Source organism: Astatotilapia calliptera, chromosome 4, assembly GCF_900246225.1.
Source record: "Astatotilapia calliptera chromosome 4, fAstCal1.2, whole genome shotgun sequence".
Classification (NCBI taxonomy): Eukaryota; Metazoa; Chordata; class Actinopteri; order Cichliformes; family Cichlidae; genus Astatotilapia; species Astatotilapia calliptera.
Window position 1 is genome coordinate 17602644 of NC_039305.1, and position 21866 is coordinate 17624509.

Below are 21866 nucleotides of genomic sequence, written 5' to 3' on the forward strand. Positions count from 1 at the left end.
AAATATAAGAAAAATAGACAACTCCAAGAAGAAATTAAGAAAGCCACTACACAAGGTGACTTCTTTACATTTTTATTTTTTACTTGTAGGCCAGAAACTGCTAGAGAACATTTATCAGGGTTACTCTATATTATGTTAGGAGGAACTGAAAAGTACAAGCGTTCAGTGTCTCAATAAGCAAAGTTGTTTTGTAGAACATATCCAAATATTATACAAATTTCTGGGCATGATTTTCAGAGCCTTTCCCCTGTCCTACCAGGCATAGTGCATGTTTAAAGGTGTTATGATCCAAACGAGTGTCTGGTGTTTTTCAGCTTGGTTCCTGTTTTGCTGTGTCCATCCGTGAAGGTTCCACACCTGCATCTTCCACCTGTAACCCATCAGCGCCAATCAGCAGGATGACATTTAAGACCAACTCATCCCTCCATTCATCACCAGTTCATCAGCTACCTCACGGTGGTAACTAGGTCTTCATGTCTCTTGTTATTCATCTGCTGATCATTCCATGTACACCAGTAGTCCTGCTGTGATAATACAGAGCCCTGTGTAAAATATACAGGGAGTGCAGAATTATTAGGCAAGTTGTATTTTTGAGGAATAATGTTATTATTGAACAACAAACATTTTCTCAATGAACCCAAAAAACTCATTAATATCAAAGCTGAATGTTTTTGGAAGTAGTTTTTAGTTTGTTTTTAGTTTTAGCTATTTTAGGGGGATATCTGTGAGTGCAGGTGACTATTACTGTGCATAATTATTAGGCAACTTAACAAAAAACAAATATATACCCATTTCAATTATTTATTTTTACCAGTGAAACCAATATAACATCTCCACATTCACAAATATACATTTCTGACATTTAAAAACAAAACAAAAACAAATCAGCGACCAATATAGCCACCTTTCTTTGCAAGGACACTCAAAAGCCTGCCATCCATGGATTCTGTCAGTGTTTTGATCTGTTCACCATCAACATTGCGTGCAGCAGCAACCACAGCCTCCCAGACACTGTTCAGAGAGGTGTACTGTTTTCCCTCCTTGTAAATCTCACATTTGATGATGGACCACAGGTTCTCAATGGGGTTCAGATCAGGTGAACAAGGAGGCCATGTCATTAGTTTTTCTTCTTTTATACCCTTTCTTGCCAGCCACGCTGTGGAGTACTTGGACGCGTGTGATGGAGCATTGTCCTGCATGAAAATCATGTTTTTCTTGAAGGATGCAGACTTCTTCCTGTACCACTGCTTGAAGAAGGTGTCTTCCAGAAACTGGCAGTAGGACTGGGAGTTGAGCTTGACTCCATCCTCAACCCGAAAAGGCCCCACAAGCTCATCTTTGATGATACCAGCCCAAACCAGTACTCCACCTCCACCTTGCTGGCGTCTGAGTCGGACTGGAGCTCTCTGCCTTTTACCAATCCAGCCACGGGCCCATCCATCTGGCCCATCAAGACTCACTCTCATTTCATCAGTCCATAAAACCTTGGAAAAACCAGTCTTGAGATATTTCTTGGCCCAGTCTTGACGTTTCAGCTTGTGTGTCTTGTTCAGTGGTGGTCGTCTTTCAGCCTTTCTCACCTTGGCCATGTCTCTGAGTATTGCACACCTTGTGCTTTTGGGCACTCCAGTGATGTTGCAGCTCTGAAATATGGCCAAACTGGTGGCAAGTGGCATCTTGGCAGCTGCACGCTTGACTTTTCTCAGTTCATGGGCAGTTATTTTGCGCCTTGGTTTTTCCACACGCTTCTTGCGACCCTGTTGACTATTTTGAATGACACGCTTGATTTTTCGATGATCACGCTTCAGAAGCTTTGCAATTTTGAGACTGCTGCATCCCTCTGCAAGATATCTCACTATTTTTGACTTTTCTGAGCCTGTCAAGTCCTTCTTTTGACCCATTTTGCCAAAGGAAAGGAAGTTGCCTAATAATTATGCACACCTGATATAGGGTGTTGATGTCATTAGACCACACCCCTTCTCATTACAGAGATGCACATCACCTAATATGCTTAATTGGTAGTAGGCTTTCGAGCCTATACAGCTTGGAGTAAGACAACATGCATGAAGAGGATGATGTGGACAAAATACTCATTTGCCTAATAATTCTGCACTCCCTGTACACTTTCACCTCCAACTAACCATCCTCTGTGATTGATTTGAGGAGATGTATGTTATTACTGGGAGATATCTCAAAATACTCCTTAACTGCAGATAGTTTTTGGTGGCTCCATAATGTTCTTACCATCTTGTTGCAAACTTGTAATGATCATCATCAGAATCAGCTCAGATCCTGATCAAACAAAAAACTAATTTGCGTGTCTTTTTCAACGGCTCACGAAAAAGTCATTTCAGAAAAACAGGGCTTTGTTTACTAGCCTCTCAGCCCAAGAAAAATGGACATAAGACTGCTGGATTATGTACACCTTTTATATATGTGTAATAAAATTCTATGATATTGACATAACACAGTTATCAATGTGGGACTGTTTTGGCTTCTGACTGATAGCTACTGTGTTTCAGCTACTGTTTTGCCTACACTACAGCCTTAGTTTTAGAATTGTTCCCAGATGTGTTATTTAAGTACTTTCATGTTCATAAATGTAGTCAGTCACTATTAAGACATGAATTTCTTGCATTTGTACAAACAATTATGTAACACTCAGCAGCCATGCCTGATCTTCATCCCTGCATCATATTTAGCAGGGAGCTCTACTTTCTCTCTGAGGCTGAAGAATAGTGTGGTACCTTGTTTTCTCTTCCTTAGCTGTTAATCTGCTGTAATTCTAATTTCTTACAGTTCTGTTACAATATTGGTTCCTGTTTCTGCCTTATTTTTGTGTACATTTTCTCTTTTTCAATCCATATTGCTTTGACGCTTTGATGGCTTTCTACCTGCATGTTTCTCTTGTATAACCTTCCTATATAATTTGTGCTTGATTCAATTTTTTAGAGCAACAAATATGTCGTGTTGTGTTCTGTGCTGGACTTTTTTGTTGAAGGAGTTCTAAAATCCTTTACATTAATTTAATGGACAGCTCTTGTGCTGCTGACTAATGCTTATTTTTAATCAGGTGCAACAGCTTGTTAAGGCCTACAATACCCTTGGGTTGTAGTGATGGGTTTCTGTCTAAATGTAGATGACTGGACAAAGGATCTGTCCTCCAAACTCTTCTATACTGGTGATCACCTGGAAAATTGTTAAAACAAACACGGTGGATCAGCTGGTGTAGGTAAATGCAGTTAATTCAACCATGCTGACATGATTTATAGAAGGCTGAATTACTCCACTGCAGTCTCTGACCCTAAAGTCGGGCAGACACGCCCATATTCAAATTTTGGACATAAACTGTCACGGCTCACGGGGCAAGCTGTGTGGAGGGTGAGAATTAGGACCCAAGATGCAGGCACTGGCTGACATGCAAGTGAACTTTAATGAAGGCGAGTGACATACAAACAAAAGGTGGAGATGGTACGAACAAAACTAGCACACCTAAACTGGGAAATACTAAGAACCAAAGTAACAAACCTGAAGGAGACAAAGAGCAGAGCAACACAGGGCATGATAAGCAGGGAGAAACGTACGGAGGAAATGCAGGGAGACAACACAGACGAACCAGCAACAAGCAGAAGAACACACAGAGCTCATATACACAAAGGAGCAGCTGGGATTAATTGGACATAAGGAGACAAGGGGAAGCAAAACTAGACACACTAATGTAGGACATGACGCTGTCAAAATAAAACAGGAAATGACATCAACACAGAGACACAATACTAACACAGTACAGAGGGAACACAGAAACCAAAACCTCAGAATTAAATTGAAACAAAAGATAATAACAATCAAAACAAAACCACTGAGTCCATAGACTCAGGACCATGACATAAACCTGCTAGTAAAAAGATCAATAATCTGCTTTTATGTGACAGCTAAACTAGAAACACTTAAATCCATGAGGGTGTTGCTTTGTAATTGTCTTATCTAAATAGCTGGATAATCAACATTCCTCTTCACGACTAGCAGAGCTTGTTGTTTTGGTTTCATTTACCAAGAAAAGCAAAACATAAAGGGAGTTAGAACTGTCTTCACACAAATGGCAGCAGGAGACTTACACAGGTAAGTTCTCTCATTTCCTGGTGGATTAATTTTTACTTATTTTCACTCACATTACTTTACCCTATATTATTCTGTATTTAAGATTCAATGAGGTGGGTTTAACATGGAGTGGATTACATTGCACTTAGTCAACACAAACAAATAAACTCTGGGTTGACAGAAGTGTAATGGATAAGTTGGGGAAATACAAGGATGTTCGCTAATGGCTGTAAAATATGCTTCACTTCTTTGTTAAAGAATTACTTAGTTTGCTTTGTTTGATTAATCCTCTGTAAACTGAGTGTTGAGCGATCCTTCCCTGTTATTTATCTGAAGCTGACAGGAGACTTCAGCCAACAAGTTACAGATACAAGTTATTAGTGTGATTTTCTCTCTTTATGTCACAAAGTTAAAGCTCTTTGATATTAAATATTTAAAAACTAACTTTTGATTTCAATTGAAGAAAGCAAAATTTTAATTAAATTTTTTTTTTTAAATGCAATTCCAACCCATGATGGATGGTATTAACCAGAGAGGAGACAAACAAGTAAAACCTGTTTCAGAGTTTGTGTGGCTGAATGACTATCAAATTATAAACTGGGAATACATTTAATAAAGCTGTCTTAATCATTAACATCTCTTAATCACTTTATGCAGTCATTACATAATTATTTGATGCTTCACTGGTAAAAAAACATGTAACAAATGTCAGAATATAAAGTATGAACAATAAAAACAGTGACTTCTTAAATCTCTCCAGGATGAAGATGTTTGGAAGAATGATGAGCTGCTGTGTGGCTCTCCTCCTGACCTTCAGCTCTGTGTCAGCTGTAGGACGAGCGCTCAACTCAATCACTGATCTGAGGTCAGTAGGCTTTGGCCAGTCTGTGCCTGAGCAGAGCCTCCGGTTGCTCCACTGGTTTGCCAATGAAATTGACATTGACATAAACGGTGACATAAGTCTGACCTTTGACCCAACTGGTTATGATTATGGCTCACATCGATATCGCAACGATGAACAGCTGTTAGACCCACTGCCGAGGGGATATCAATACTACAGTCTTGGTAATATCCATCGACAAGGATCGCTGCGGCTTCCACAGCATGTCATCCAATCAGAGCACGAGGACGGTAACAGGGCTCGGATCGTAATCAGAGTCAGGGAGCAGAATGTAGGACGGCGAACTTCACAGATAATAGACCGAGTCTATATCACACAGCATTATGAGACATCTGAACATCGAGGGACAGCGTATGATCCAGAACATACATATGAGATCACTACTAACCTCTTAAGAGCTATCAGAAAGTTTTCCATTAACAATGATAACATCAATTTACTGATGTCTCTCAGAGACCACTTTAGAAGCAGCGCTAATGATTCCCAGTTATTAGAGATGAGAAACACGTGGGGACAACTTGCTTGTGTTGGACTGTTGTTGTTTATTGTGATCCCAGAAAAATATTCCTCTCATGAACACAACAACAGACGTCAGCCGGCACCAAGAAGCAACACACAAAGTGATGCTGTGGTCAATATCACAGAGAGCAACCAAAACAATACTAATTTGAATTTCACATCTCAGGACAACAACACCTGTGTTTGTTCTGTCATCTGTGTTGTCATAATTGTTGTTATTCTTCTTCTCATTGTTGGTCTTCTATACTGGGCATTTAAACATTAATTTAACTACAATCAGTGTCAACACACAGATTAAATTGAACTTTTCTATTACAGTGTACTGCCACTGACTGCAAACCCTTGAGCAAACAGTATTTCACCATTAATCTTTTTGTTGGGCCAATTTTGTTTAATCTGCCTATGCTTCCTTTAATAGAGGGTGGCTTATCATGACTATGATGATACACTGATTTAAAGCTGTAACTGAGTCAGCTTTTTTGAGAAGAAACTGCTAATTTATGGATTTATTTCTTGTTTGACTCTTGCCATGCTCTTTTTGAAGTAGAGCTTGTCACCTGGTGGTGCCTTAATGTGAAACAAAGACGGTGATATGACGATTAGTTGCTCTGTTGCCCACTGCTCAAACAAATTGCCTCAGATTTTTTCCAGATTTGTCTTTTTCTATTTTCATAATCATGTAATTTTTTAATTTACACCACATCATATTTCACAACTTTACTGTAAAAGGGTTTATTCATCATATAGTAAACAGTTAGTTTGATCTCACATTGTGTGTGATTAAAAAGAAAAACAAATTACAACCAGAAGACTAGAACTGCTGCATAAAATTGATAATAATTATTCCCCCAAATGTTTGAGATGTAAGGTGACAGATGGTGATCTCCTGCACATGCTGTGGAATTGCCCAGTGATAGAAGAGTTCTGGAGACGGGCCATTGAAATAATCTCAAGGGTAATGGGGATCCAAATCGAACTGGACCCAAAACTATGGATTCTAGGTGACACAGGTTCTATTAATGTGAATTATCATAAGAAATATTTTATTTTACTTGCGAGTACTGCAGTGAAAAAATGTATTCTGTTACATTGGAAATCTGAAAATTCTCCAACACTGAGACACTGGATTAATGAGCTAGCGTCCTACTGCACACCTGAGAAGATATCGTATAGTGTAAAAGGGAAATATGGAACCTTTGAAAAAATTTGGGGCCCCTTCCTGGCAGTACTACCGTCTTTGAACCTAATAGATCATAGAGATGACGCAAATCCCCCTGGGTCTGCCTTGATTTGATCCCCGGTTAGGTCCTCCTGATTCGATTTCCTGAATGCTGCAGTTTTATCGTGGGGGATGTTGATTCCTGTGCATGATAGTTTCTATAGATAGGTGTAAATATGGGCTGTCTGGATACACGAATGTGATGAGGTTGAAAGCCATACAGGGGTAATGGGGTGGGGGGATGGTGGGAGGGGTTCACATGATGTGTTTTCTGTTTTGCTCACTTTTTTTCTTCTTTGTTTTTTTTTTGTTTGTTTGCTTTTAAAAAAATCTGTAATTATCAGTGTTGTTTTGCTGTTATTATTATTTTTTATTTTTTATTATTATTATTATTATTATTATTATTATGCTTGTATTTTCTGTGTTTGGTTATCCTTGAAAGGCATAGATACAAGTTGTGAGTTTTCTGTTTGTTTTTTTGCTTTGTTTGTTTGTTTATTTGTTTTTGTTTGTTTTCCAATTTAAAATGAAAATAAAGCTTGGGGATAAAAAGAAGACTAGAATTGCTGGCATATTATTATGACTCCATGTCCTGAGAATCAGGCAGCTACAACACTTTGGTACAACCAGCTGAATGACAGTTATTCCATTGTACACTTTGTCTCGATGTGTTTAACTTCACCTGCTGTGCTATATTTGTAAACCTTCAAAATCTACCTGTAGAAACAGTTGAAATTATTTTCACATAAATACAAACTTCAAACAGTGGACCATGAAGGGCTCAGAGTCTTCAGGGTTTCACTCCTGCACAGGTGTTAAATTTATTTTTAGGATGCAAGACTAGAGTAAAAACTGTCAGTGACCAACACATCTTTAACAGGAGCTGAAGAAGTCGTCAGAATATTATATTGAAATGGTGTTTCCTTGCTTGGACTGAAAACCTGAAAGACTTAGATGCCAGTGCCAGATTATACAATTAAAACTGCATTCATCAAAACATCAGATAAGACCAAACAACAAGACACTGTGTGATGTAAATGAAAAGTTTAGGAAGTACACAGACAGACAGGAGGGGAGGAGAGAACACGGAGAGAAACCACAGACATAACGGGCTGGGGAAAACATGGAATAAAACACAAGGAGGAGAAATGAGGCATGGGAACTCAGATACGTGGAGGGGGACACGGGGTAAAGACATGAGGGGAATTCTAATAAACTGAACAACCTAGGTGTAGAATGACCACTCGGTAGCTTTCTTATGATGCTGCTTTATTGAACGTGTATCCAGCATGGGTTATAACAGCACAACAACAGGTGTGGCAGCTAAGAGAAGAACTGCACATAGACAGCCCTGCCGCAAAGCATGTCATGGTGGCGTAAAGCCGCAACGCCCACCCGCTCGACACAGGCAACCCAGTATATGACACTAGGAACCATAGAATAAATAGAGAACAAATCGACCCAGGACCATGACACCTCGTGTTAGTGTAGGTTTAGTTCAGTGTCTAGTCTGTGTCTGCCATGTTTCCTGTGTTACTTTGAACGTCTGTGTCTCATGTCAGTGTGTCTAGTTTTGCTTCCCTTTTCTCGTTAAGTCTGATTTCTCGTTAAGCTGTGTATCTATCCTGTCTCCCTTTCCCTGATTACGCCAGTGCGTATTTAATCCTGTGTTTTCCATACCCTGTGCTGTAGCATACTTCTTCGTGCTGTGTTTCGTCCTCCCGTGGTCCTGAGGCTTAGTCTAGCTCTCAGTCTGTTTTGTTTCTCTCTCTCGTCTCATAGTTTCTGGTTGTCGTGTTGAGATTTTGGGTTGTTTTTTGAAGTTTGCTTTTGATGAAAAGTTTTCCAGCAATAAAGCTGCCGTTTTTTGTTCATCCCTCTGTGTTCTGCAAGTCCTGCATTTGGGTCTAAGCTCCTGCCTGCCACACAGCACGCATCATGACATTAATAACAAATAAACAGAATTTAATTTCTCAGGGCAAAAGATGAATTTCTATAGCAGATAATTAAATAACAGATAAGCTGCAAATCTTATTAAAACATGTTTAAAAGGCAGAAATTCATGTCCTCCCTTCACATAGCCGAACCCATCCAGCGGGCTGTAGTGGAGTCCTCGCTGGGCTTTATGTTTGACACTTCTGATCTACAGTGACTGTAAAACTTTACAGTTGGAGATGTTTCATGAGAAATGTTCTATAGCTTAGAGTTAGATGAGGTTTAATCCTGTAACATTTGACAGTTTCAGTTGCTGTGCTTTGTGATACCCTGTCTCTGGACCCTTTGGAGATTTTTTTCTTAGAAGGTAATCTAAACGCAACACTTTTGTTTTTGCTCCCATTCCCCATGGGATGGACGTAGAGACCTAAAATTCATTCCAGATACACAATATAACCATCCCTCCCAAACAGTGGTCACAAATCAGTCCAAATGTGTGGTAGTGGGCACATCTGCTATATTGAGATAATCCATCCCACCTCACAGGTGTGCCACATCAGGATGCTGATCTGACATCATGAGTAGTGCACAGGTGTACCTCAGACTGCCCACAACAAAAGGCCACCCTGGAATGTGCAGTTTTGTCTCACAGCAAAATGCCACAGATGCCACAAGCAATGAGGGAGCGTGCAATTGGCATGCTGACAGCAGGAATGTCAACCAGATCTGTCGCCCGTGCATTGAATGTTCATTTCTCAACCATAAGCCGTCTCCACAGGCGTTTCAGAGAATATGGCAGCACATCCAACCGGCCTCACAACCGCAGACCTCGTGTAACCACACCAGCCCAGGACCTCCACATCCAGCAGGTTCACCTCCAAGATCGTCTGAGACCAGCCACCCAGACAGCTGCTGGAACAATTGGTTTGCACAACCAAACAATTTCTGCACAAACTGTCAGAAACCGTCTCAGGGACGCTCAACTGCATGCCCGTCGTCCTCATCGGGGTCTTGACCTGACTCCAGCTCGTCGCCGTAACAGACTTGTGTGGGCAAATGCTCACATTCGATGACGTCTGGCACGTTGGAGAGGTGTGCGCTTCATGGATGAATCATGGTTCACATTGTTCAGGGCAGATGGCAGCTGAGAATGTCCCAGTTCTTGCATGGCCAGCATACTCACCGGACATGTCACCCATTGAGCATGTTCGGGATGTGCTTGACCGGCGAATACGACAGCGTGTACCAGTTCCCACGAATATCCAACAACCTCGCACAGCCATTGAAGTGGAGTGGACCAACATTCCACAGGCCATAATTGACAATCTGATAGACTCCATGCGACGATGTGTTGCACTGCATCAGGCAAATGGTGGTCACACCAGATACTGACCGGTTCTGGGTCCCCAGACCCCCAATAGCGCAAAAAACTGCACATTCCAGGGTGGCCTTTTGTTGTGGGCAGTCTGAGGTACACCTGTGCACTACTCATGATGTCAGATCAGCATCCTGATGTGGCACACCTGTGAGGTGGGATGGATTATCTCAATATAGCAGATGTGCCCACTACCACACATTTGGACTGATTTGTGACCACTGTTTGGGAGGGATGGTTATATTGTGTATCTGGAATGAATTTTAGGTCTCTACGTCCATCCCATGGGGAATGGGAGCAAAACAAAAGTGTTGCGTTTATATTTTTGTTCAGTGTAGATCACATGAATCATTACCAGTGGTGGCCTGTATATGCAGATCAGAAACATGACCCTGGGTAACAACATCAACAACATCTTTCAGTGACAATAAGTGTGACATGCCCTGATCTTCTGAATCTAAAAAAGGCTTACTGCACATGAAACCAATGATGTACTCGAATCAGCTGTCTTCATCCCCTGACTTAAGGCAAGACTGATCCACTCCTGGCACTGGACCCACAGACTTGGCAATCTGGAACAGTTCATCAGCAGAGAGGGTGAGAAGGTCTTTCTTGATGGCCCACACCAAGCTCCTCCTCTCACCTTCCACCATGGTAGTTTCCCTATCCCTTGCAGTAGGTCACACAATGTCAGCTTTCGTACAGTTTTTAGCCTTGATGGGTGATGATTCGAGCACCAAGCAGCACCAAACGGTCCTTATTTGTCCTTTTTCTTATTTCTTGTCCATTACACTAGTTGTGACACATGGCCAATGCATTTCCTGCACAAGCAGTAGCATCTATCCTCCGTCAGGCAGCAGCAGGAGGTGTAGATAACAACCAGCAGACTGGAGTTGTTGGTGTTTATTTTGCCACTCTTGGCCCAAAGTACCGGTATCACTGGATCAGCTCCTGTTACACCCCTGAAAACAGGGGGAAAAGAATCACGACAGTGATTATGACTTGCGTCTCTCATGCAGTCGTTTATTGCAGTGAGGAGAACAGAAACATGGTCAATGGTCAATGGTAACTTTATTGTCCCTGATGGGAAATTGATTCGCAGTATGTCAAAACAAACAACAAACATACAACCAACACATCACGTACACTCATTAAAAAAATACTATAATATAATATAAGCCTGATAAAACAACCTAGATATTCCATCGAAAAAAGTACAATGTGCAATGGCAACAACACTTACAATTTAGTGTTGTTAATTAAGATAATAGCACTAGGTACAAACGACAATTTGTGTCGCTTTGTCTTCACTGCAGTCATTTTATAACGACGACCTGATGGAAGCAGTTGAAAATCGTTAAAGAGAGGATGATCTGAACACAACAGGACAGAAGTTGCCTTCCTCAGCACCTGCCTGTTATAAAAGTCCACAAGCTGGACCTGAGACCTCCCTGAAATCTTGCCCGCCACTTTAACCAGATTGTTAAGTCTGGTCTTATTATCCATGGACATACTACCGTACCAAGCAATGATACAGAAAGTTAAAACAGATTCAATAAAACTTTTATAAAAGAGAGTCATCATTTCAGATGAAACATTAAAACCTCTCAACCTCCTTAAAAAGTACAGTCTTTGTTGGGCCTTTTTCACTGTAGCAGCAAGATGTGACTCAAAGGACAGGGTCTTATCAAGAACAACCCCCAAGTACTTGTAACTATCCACCATTTCAATGGCTGCACCATTTACCACTGTAAGCGCAGGATGAGGGGATGACTTCCTGAAATCTATAACCATGTCCTTGGTTTTCAAGGTGTTAATCATTAGGAAAGACTGATCACACCATGAAACAAACTCCTCCACAACAGGCCCATGGGAATCCTCTTCACCATGAAGGAGGCTTACAATGACTGTGTCATCTGCGTATTTGATGAAATGCCTATTGGTCTGTGTGCTGCGACAGTCATTAGTGTACAAAATATACAAAAGAGGAGGAGAGAGACAACAACCTTGTGGTGAGCCAGTGGAAGAGTTCAGCTGTTTGGAAAAACAGCCGTTTATTCTCACACACTGTGATCTATCAGTTAAGAAGTCTAAGATCCAACCAACGAGATTAAAATTAAGTTTAAATTGGTTAAGAAGCTTGTCCACTAAAAGATGTGGCTGGATAGTATTAAAAGCAGAAGAAAAATCGATAAATAAAAGCCGAGCATGAGCTTTGGCGCCATCAAGATGGCGATAAAGGAAGTTCAACAGAGTGACCACTGCATCATCCACACCTCTGCAAGGCCTGTATGCAAATTGTAGTGGATCTATCAGCTTCTCTACTTGCTGCAGGATCTCCTTCCTGACAAGTTTTTCAAAGGACTTCATCACTAAAGATGTAAGAGCAACAGGCCTAAAATCAGTTAATGATGTAGGTTTTGTGGTCTTAGCAACTGGAGAAATAATTGATATTTTCCATACCTCTGGAACCCTCTGTTGCTGAAGAGATAAAAGAAAGATGTGATAAAAAAAATACCACATAATTGCTCAGCGCATGTTTTAAGCACCTGGCCACATATATTATCAGGACCTGGACTTTTATTAGTCTTACTCATTTTAAAAAGATTTCCCACCCTTCTTTCATCAAAGAACAAAACTGGGGGGCCTCTGGTGCTCTCTATTAAGGAATCAAGTGTATTCCTTGGAATATAGTTATCATTAAATCGCGAATAAAATCTGTTCAGCTCATTGGCTAACTGAAAATCTGAACTAAAACCAGGGAGACTTATCTTATTACAGTCACTGAGACAGTGACCAGTCATGTGTTTCATGCCAGCCCAAGCCACCCTTAAGTTATTGCTACCCATCTCCGCCTCTACCTTATCCTTGTATTTTATTTTAGCTTTTTTAATTTCTGATCTAATCTCCTTCCTAATTTCTCTGACTTTCAAGGTATTCCCTTCAGTAAAAGCTTTATTCCTTTCGTAAATCAGCCTCGTAAGAACTTTAGAGGACCATGGTTTGTTATTAGGGAAAGAATGCACAACCTTTGAGGGAATAATCATGTCTCTACAGAAGGATATATATCCGCAGACAACGTCAGTGAGTTCATTAATGTCTCTACATGATTCAGTAAACACCGACCAGTCTGTACAGTCAAAGCAGCCCTGCAGGGCTAAAGAGGCATCATCACTCCAAACCTTTATGCGGTGTTTCCTCACTTTCTCTCTTCTCAGTACAGTCTTATAGACTGGCAGAAGATGCACCGTGTTGTGATCCGAGGATCCGAGGGCGGGGCCAGCCACAGATGTATACGCACCTTTTATGGAGCCATAACATAAATCCAGAGTCTTATTGAAGCGAGTGGGACAGTGCACATACTGATAAAAACTGCTCAGTGTTTTCTTCAAGTCGCAGCGATTAAAGTCCCCAAGAACAATATTAGGGGCTTCAGGAGAGAGAGATTGTAGAGAGTGGATAGCATTGGAGATGGTGTCAGTCGCATTGTTAGGATTCGCTTTGGGGTGGATGTAAACGACGGTGACGTTGATCTGTGGGAATTCCCTCGGCAGATAAAACGGCCTCAAAGACACAGAGAGGAGCTCAATGTCAGGCAGACACACTTGTCTGCGAACGGTCACGTTTTTACACCATTTCTGATTTATATACAAACACACCCCTCCTCCTTGCGATTTCTGGGTAGCTCCGGGGTCTCGATCCAAACGTATGGGAACCCCGAAGCCATTTAATTCCAGAGAACAATCAGGGTCAGAATCCTTGAGCCAAGTCTCTGTGAATGCCATTAGACATGCATCCCTGTAGTCATATAAATGTGCAACATTCAAATGCAGTTCATCTAATTTACTCCTCAGAGACTGCACATTAGCCAGGATTATTGATGGTAAAGGAATACGGTTGTACCGTATTTGCTTCCGCAATCGCTGACGTAGGCCTCCCTTCTTACCCCGCTTCCTTGCTTTGACTCTGTTAAAAACAAAAGTGCCCCTGTGATTACTGGATAATCCAGAGCTGGAAAACACTGGAGGGTGAAAAGAGTCCAAAGACGGGCCTGTCCACCGAAGATCCAGAAGAAACTCCCGTGAGTATGTAATTGTGTGGGAGTAGCACTGACTCCAAACAATCAGGATTGCCAATAAAACCAAGCGAAATAAAAAACCCATCTCCAACAAAAGAAGTTCCACAAAGCACAAGCCGATGCTGTAGGATTTCCTCAGGCAAAAAAAAAAAAAGAAAGAAAAATAGGATAAAATAAAGGAATAAAAAATAAGTTAAGACACTGACACTGACAGACAGAGACAACCTGTTGGTCGCCGCAAGAGCTCTTCACATTCTGTACTGCTAAATGTCACATGGTGGAAGAAAAACACTAAATAATAAACCGAAATACTAAAGTGCTTACTATACATATACTTGAGCAGGTTTCCTAATAAAATGGCTGACAATGGTGGCGTTTTTAGCTCCTGCCGTTATCTTAATGGCCATTACACAGTACAAAACTGAGGCTCAAAACCGCCACGTACATGTGCACAAAACTGTAATGTACGGTGGCCCCTAGAGACAAAGCACGTACAAACTCCAAAACACGTACAAACTCCAAAACACATGCAAACTCCAAAACACATGCAAACTCCAAAACACATGCAAACTAAAAGACACATGCAAACTAAAAAACACATGCAAACTCCAAAACACGTACAAACTCCAAAACACTTGCAAAATCCAAAACACTTGCAAACTAAAAAACACATGCAAACTCCAAAACACGTACAAACTCCAAAACACTTGCAAACTCAAAAACACAACGGAAGTGCTCCAGGACGCTAGGGGCAGTGTTGAGCTATTGTTACCTAGTAACTACACAAGCCAGGAAGTACCAATGACCGGATTTGGGGTTTGCAGCCCTAAAGGCCGCATTTTAAGGCCGATTACGTCACAGCGACAAGAGAAGACTGTCCCAATTCAAAGGCTGCTCGAAATGCGGCCCTCAAATGCGTCCTTAATTTCCCTGAGTTTTAAGGATGGGTCGGTGTAGCCTTCATGGCCCAACATATCCCAGACTTCATAGTGCGGTGGTGGTGTGGATAATTTTGCCAAAAAAAAACGGTGGAAGCGGAGCGGAGGAAGAGTAAACTTTCAGAAGTAAGTACTGAATATTATGTCACTTATTTATGCGCAAATATTTTTTTAATGAAGAACATTAAACCATTATTGTTGGCGACATGTCGGGAAAGTTATGTGACATTAGCGATGTCTGTACTTTCAGAATTAACTTGGTTTTAAAGCCTTTACTTTAAAATATATATAACTAATTCATTCACCCAATCACACAAGCACTTCTTCTAAGCTCTTAAGTGCTCTATTTTACATTCATACACATTCACACTCTGATGGATGGAGAGCAACATGGGGTTAGTATCTTGCCAAGGATATTTAGCTCGCATGAATCATAGGGATACCTGCAAACAATCGAGAAGACTTTGCGGATGCATTAGAGTACATTGAAAGGTGCTTAAAAGGCCAAGGAACGTTATATATGAACCATAATAATAATAAATTGTTTATCGCAGTGACAGCAGAAGAGACACACTGAATGTTGTTTTTTGGTGTTTTTAGTCTTTAAAAGAAATTTTAAATTTTCTTTCAGACTGGCGTGAGCTGTCATATGCCAACTGGACAGAATCTCATGTGAGTTCCTGGCTGAGATCCATTGGAATAAAAGAAGTGCATATTATAAAAATGGAGGAGGAGGAAGTGACAGGACCAATTCTCACAACTTTACACCAAGATTTCCTCAGAAAAACAATTGGAATGAAAAGTGGCCAAATTGAACATTTATTGAAGAAACGAGATGAACTTTTAATACCGAAACAGCAGAAAATAAAACAGAAGAGTGATCTGTCTGGTAAGAGTAGAGATGGCAAAAAAGAAACTGTTGAAGATATAGGACAAGAGCCACAGCTTTCACCATTTCATCACAAACCAGAGCATAAAAAGAATCCTACAGATAGCAGTGAAAACACGTCATCTACAGAAGTAACTCTATCTTTTTGTGACTATCGCAAATTTGACCAGGATGAAAAGGACTTCAGGTACGTGAAACATCATGTCCTGCCTCCTGAGACAGGGACTGAAAACATGATGGTTCCATGTCATGAATATAAGTCGCTTGAGATTGCATACAAACTAGACTCAAAGAGGTTACAAGTAAAAGTAGCTAGTGAAGTGTTAAGATTTGCATGCGCATGCATGAATATGAGAGCAAATGGGACAATTCACTTTGGCATCATGGATAAAGTCAAAGGAACTCACAAACATGGAGAAATCATCGGGATACCTGCAAACAATCGAGAAGACTTTGTGGATGCATTAGACTACATTGAAAGGTGCTTCAAAGGGTCAAATCAACAAAGTGATGCCAGGAGTTGCATAAGACACCCCCGATTCATTGAGGTGCTTGACAAGGAAAGTAGTGGGAACACATGGGTCATTGAATATGACATTGTCCCAAAAGCAAACATTGTAAAAGATAAGCTTTACTATGTTGGTGTTCCTAAATTCTCTGAAAAAGACAAAAAAGTCAAATGTGAAGAGAAAATTCCCTATTACAGAGTTGGAGCAAACACACCACGTGTACCTGAAGACGACCTTGTTCCTTTCATTCAAGGACTGAGAGAAAAAGACCAACAGAGAGAGGAGGCAGAATCTACAAGCAATGAAACAACTCTGGACTTTGGCGAGGATCAAAAGAGGAAACTTGCTATCCTCCTAACATGTGGGAAAAAACACATGGACAACTCTCTGTTTTACATTGTTGTAACAAACAAATTACAACCAGCACATCTTGACAACATAAGCTTCTTAGTTCACATGAATTTATTCTGTGTGTTTGACTTTGACCCAGATTCAAAAACATCTGGTCTTTGTGGCAGATACAAGGAACAGAAGGTGACAAACCTCCACTTTCTTGATGATTATGCAAATGACAATAAATTGGGAGATACTAACATCATAAATTCTTTGCAACTTTTCGAGAGAACAAGTTGGATTTTTTGCAATGGAAGAAACAACTTCCCAGGTGGAGAACAACCCTGTGATGAGAAAACTTGGATCAAAACAAGAAAAAGGAAACTGAAAAAAGTAGTGTCACTCATCTGCAATGAGATACTTCCCAGAGGGTCATTTGTTGTCCTCTTCCTGCTCATGTCTGAAACTGAACAGCCACTTGTTGAAAATTTTCACGAATTCTACGCAGAGATGAGTGGACATGAATTTCTGACAGTCTTATCAGAGTCAAAGGAAATCTATAAGAAGTGGTCAAGTCTTGCCCAGGTGTCTTGCCCGATTTCTGATCTCAAAGAAATCAGCATTGTTGAAATGCCACTGAGTCATGTGGATGCCACAGTTCAAAGCATTCAACTATTAAAGAATCAACCCAGAAGGACATTACCAGTCCCAAATGGAGGCTTGTGCTTCATAAAGTCTGTTGAAGAGTCTATGCTAGATTCTTTGGAAGTCATCAGTGTTGACCAGTGTGATGATATAAAACTAGAGCTCATGAATGAGGAGAAAATGGAACAAACTGAGAGCTACTTCTATCGAGGTGGAAAGATCAACTGGATCAACTTCTGGCTTGCTGATAAACATAAGTGTGGTATGATAATAGAGAGGGATGCCTACAAAGAAGCAAATACCTTACTAGACAACATAGTATATCGTAATAAAGCCAAACGCCCCATAGAGAGTGTGAACATATACCATCATCCTGGCAGTGGTGGAAGTACAGTGGCACGGCAGATCCTCTGGAGGTGGAGAAATAAAGTGCGATGTGCAGTTGTTAAACAGGGTAAGGAAATCACAACTGTGTGTGAACATGCAGTGAAACTGAGGGAACATGATGAGACAGACAAAAGCAAATGTCTCCCAGTGCTCCTCCTATTAGAGGACTACAATAAGGATTATATTGACGATCTCAGGCGTCAACTTGGAAATGTCATTGCAACCAAAAAGATAAGTCCCTCTGTGTTGTGTTTTATCTTGCTCATCTGCAGCAGGTCAAACGATTCAGAAAGAATGTGTAGAGCATTACCATCTCAAACAATAGCAGTCACTCACAAGCTGTCTGCAGAAGAGAAGCGTCAGTTCTCAAAAAAGCTTGAGCAACTCAAACTGCAGTTTGAACCTGACTTCATCCTCACATTTTTACTGATGAGTGAAGGGTACCAGCCAAGCTACATTGAGGACTTTGTAAAAAATCTTCTAGATAAAATCGATCATTCAACACCAATAACTCGTCTCATCAGATTTGTAGCTCTCCTGAACTGCTATGTCGATGATTCGTATATATCTGTATCACACTGTGAGGCATCTCTCGGCATTACTACCCATTTTGACAAAGCTCAGTACCATGCCTTTGTGGATCATCTAAGTGAAGAAGCCAGGCTCATTTTCATCCACCTTAACCAAAGTTCAACACACATCCCATCGATACAAATTATTCATCCACTGGTGGCAGAAGAAATTCTGAGTCAGCTGTCTGCTAATTTGCCTCAGAGTGATATTGCCATGGATCTCATCAGTGATAAGGTACTGATCAATCACAGGTTTGACAGAGATGAGTTTCTGAAGTTCATCAGAGCTCTTTTCATTAGACGCAACAAGAAGAGCAGAGGAGATCCTAAAGACACAACTTTTTCACCCCTTATTGAGCATGTCTGTGATGTTGATAAAGGGGGTGTTCAGAAAGCTGTTGATCTCATGAAAGCTGCTTATATAGCTTTGGGAAAAGATGCACATGTGGCACAACAGCTTGCTCGGCTGCTTTACACTCATAATAGATTTGAAGAGGCTCTTGAATGGGCAGAGGAAGCAAAATCTCTTCTTCCATATGACACATTTATCCTTGACACACTGGGACAAGTGTATAAGCGGTGGTTTTATCACTTGTATGATACCCTTGAAGAAAAAGAACCATCTCCTGAAAGGTGCACTGAAATCATAAGCACAGCACTCAAAGGAATCTCTGCCTTTCGGGCCTCTGAAAAAACACCAATATATGATACTGTCAGCTTTAACAATTCATACTATGGGGAAGTAGATGTTGGCTGCAGGCTCCTAAAATTCCTGTCAGGAGTAGACGTTTTTTCAAACGCTACTGGAAAATCAGAGCTGATGCAGTACCTGCTAACAGACTACATACCAGCAGAGGTCAAAGCACCCTGGCAGAAGTTTCATCAACAGTTGAAAGGCTTACAGAGGAGCTTGAGCCAAGCACTTGAGTACATTTCTGAAGATCTTAGCTACTTTCAAACTGATATTAGCGAAGATGATGAAGAACTCGATGCAAGAGATCCAGAGCAAGTGTACAATCCTAGAAAGTGGTTGACAAAGAAGAGTGCTGTATATGCTGGATTTTTCTGCAATGCACCAGATGAGAGTGATCAAATAGCTGAAAGCAAAAACATTCACATGGTTGGTCCAGTTGAAAAGCTTTCTCCATTCCAAAGACGGATGAGGGCCTACAAGCTTGGTGGAGGAAATGTTACATCCATCCTCTCACTATTTTATGACAAAAATGCAAAGAACGCAGGAAAAAAACTTGAGACAATCTTTAGCCTGTACCCAAAAAACCTGATGTGGAATGATCTTGAACCAACAGAACTCACAAACTTCATCTTTTGTCAGATAGCTCTCAACTGTATTCTACCTGGTTCCTCAAAGCTTCTGTCTCTTCAAAAGTTACAAGAACTCAGCAGGAGATTTGTGACAAAAGGCAAACAGATGTCATCAGCAAGTGCTCTGTTCCTTCTCTCCCTTCTGTTTTGGCCTGAGACATGTAATGAAGTCACTCATAATGACACTGAAATTCTTTTATGTGCCATTGATGCCCTTCAAAGACTCTGTGAGCAAAAAAACCAGCACAAATCTCAGCGGAAAAGCAGAATTGCGACACACTTCTTTTTGGCAAAGGCAAGAGGGCTTAACAAGATTGTTCACAAAGGTGCTATCGAAAAGGAGATTAAAGGCCCTCTAAGTGAAAGAAAACTAAAATGGCTGGGAGGAGAAGTATGGAAAACAAAACAAGTTGTGCAACTTCTCAAACGGGTTGAAGGGTGGACAGAAAATGAAAACTTGTTTGTGAAGTGTGGAAGCGGAGGCAGCAAGATCAGAGTCATTCCTCGATATAGTTCCTCCCTGCCACATGGAAATGAAAAGGTCACTTTCTACTTGGGCTTTTCATTTGATGGAGTACTTGCCTTTGACATCCAAGTGATGGAATAATATCTGCAGTGTAAATGTGCAATATGTATGTGTCTATATTAGAGATGGACTGATCCGATATTAGGTATCGGCCCGATACTGACGTAAATTACTGGATCGGATATCGGAGAAAAATAAAAAAATGTAATCCAATCCATTAAATATCAAAAAAGCACCTCACAAAACTTGCGACATGCCGTAACTCTGCTCATAACCGTAGCACGTAGGAGCAGTATGCATCACGTGATAGAGCGGCTGTGTGTATTTGTAGCCTCGCTAGCAGTCCAGCATTTCATCTCCGAGGAAGTGATCCCCGAGAGAAGTAAAGCAAATGTGTAAGTTCATCTCTGAATGTTTGTAAAGCGTTCCCACGTTAAGCTTAACAACCAATATATGGAGGGAGTGCCTCTTCTCTCTCCCTCCCTCTCCTGCTGCTACTTCAATCATGAAACTGATCAATGATCAGCTGATCAGCTTTTCTGTCACAAGTCTCTCTTGTTTATCGCCCACTTCGCGCTAGAAAGAGGAAACCAGCGGCTGAACAACAGCAGCACGTTTAAGTTTGATAAGCTGTTGTTAGAATTTATTTAATATTACTTTCTACACCAGGATCCATTTCTACATAGCTGGCGGCTGGTAACTGTGCAGGGGCGGATCTAGCAAAGTTTAGCCAGGGGGGCTGATTGTGCCCCCTTTTCCCTGTTAATGCCCTAAGACATACTTTTCTTTCTTATTCTCATTTAAAATGTCTAGCCTTTAATAAAAAATTATCTGAATCTTACACCCAAAGTTTTAATCTGATGTAAAATGTATGGAAGTCCATTACTGTATATAGTAACTATTAAGTTTAATATACCCTAGAAAGCTATAGTAGTTTTTCCTTTGGGAAGGTACCATCTGTGCAGTCTGCAATTCTGTTGAAGAAAGACGTTGAATCTATTTAATTATTCTTCGAAAATAATTTATTTCAGTGCATTTTTTTCACACTGCATCAAATTAAAGTTGATTACATCGATTAAGCATCATGAGGTGGTTCCCTATTTTTATTTATTTTTGCTGGGAGTTTGCAGCCCTATTGGTTAGGTTGCTTACTCTTTAAAATACCAGAATAGGGAGGATGGAGTAGGTTTAAGTTTATTAGATTGATCAGTATTGCTGAACTATGAAATATTTTGGGTGCAGTGTATTTTTTGCATACAGGTATAACAGACTAGCTTTAGTGTTTAGTTTTGTTTTTAACTTGAGTTTGAACTTATACAAAATGCAGCAAGATATTAAAAAAACTGTTTTATTGATTAAAAAAGACACTATATCGGATTCATATCGGTATCGGCAGATATCCAAATTTATGATATCGGTATCGGACATAAAAAAGTGGTATTGTGCCATCTCTAGTCTATATACACAATACTGTAATGTAACATCATTTTGTAACAACTTTTTCCTACCAATATTTTTCTTTCCCAATATACCATTATTCTTTTGTAAACCGTGATATAATATGGAAGTGTGAATTCATGTACTAAAGGTTATATGCATTTCTGAAATAATGTCATACA

The 21866-nt window shown here is 40.5% G+C and overlaps 2 protein-coding genes across 2 annotated transcripts; both read left to right on the forward strand.

The window, feature by feature from the left end:
• The first annotated feature begins 3961 nt into the window (after positions 1 to 3961).
• LOC113020898 (uncharacterized) lies at positions 3962 to 6971 on the forward strand. The gene is made up of 2 exons (XM_026165202.1): positions 3962 to 4119; positions 4859 to 6971. The coding sequence occupies exons 1-2, from the start codon at positions 4097 to 4099 to the stop codon at positions 5781 to 5783; spliced, it is 948 nt and encodes a 315-aa protein (XP_026020987.1). The 5' UTR covers positions 3962 to 4096; the 3' UTR covers positions 5784 to 6971.
• Positions 6972 to 15669: 8698 nt separating this feature from the next.
• On the forward strand, positions 15670 to 20435 carry LOC113021540 (sterile alpha motif domain-containing protein 9-like; the record flags this gene model as incomplete). The annotated part of the gene is made up of 1 exon (XM_026166298.1): positions 15670 to 20435. A coding segment is annotated over one exon (4659 nt), but the record flags the coding sequence as incomplete, so codon positions are not given.
• Positions 20436 to 21866: the final 1431 nt, after the last annotated feature.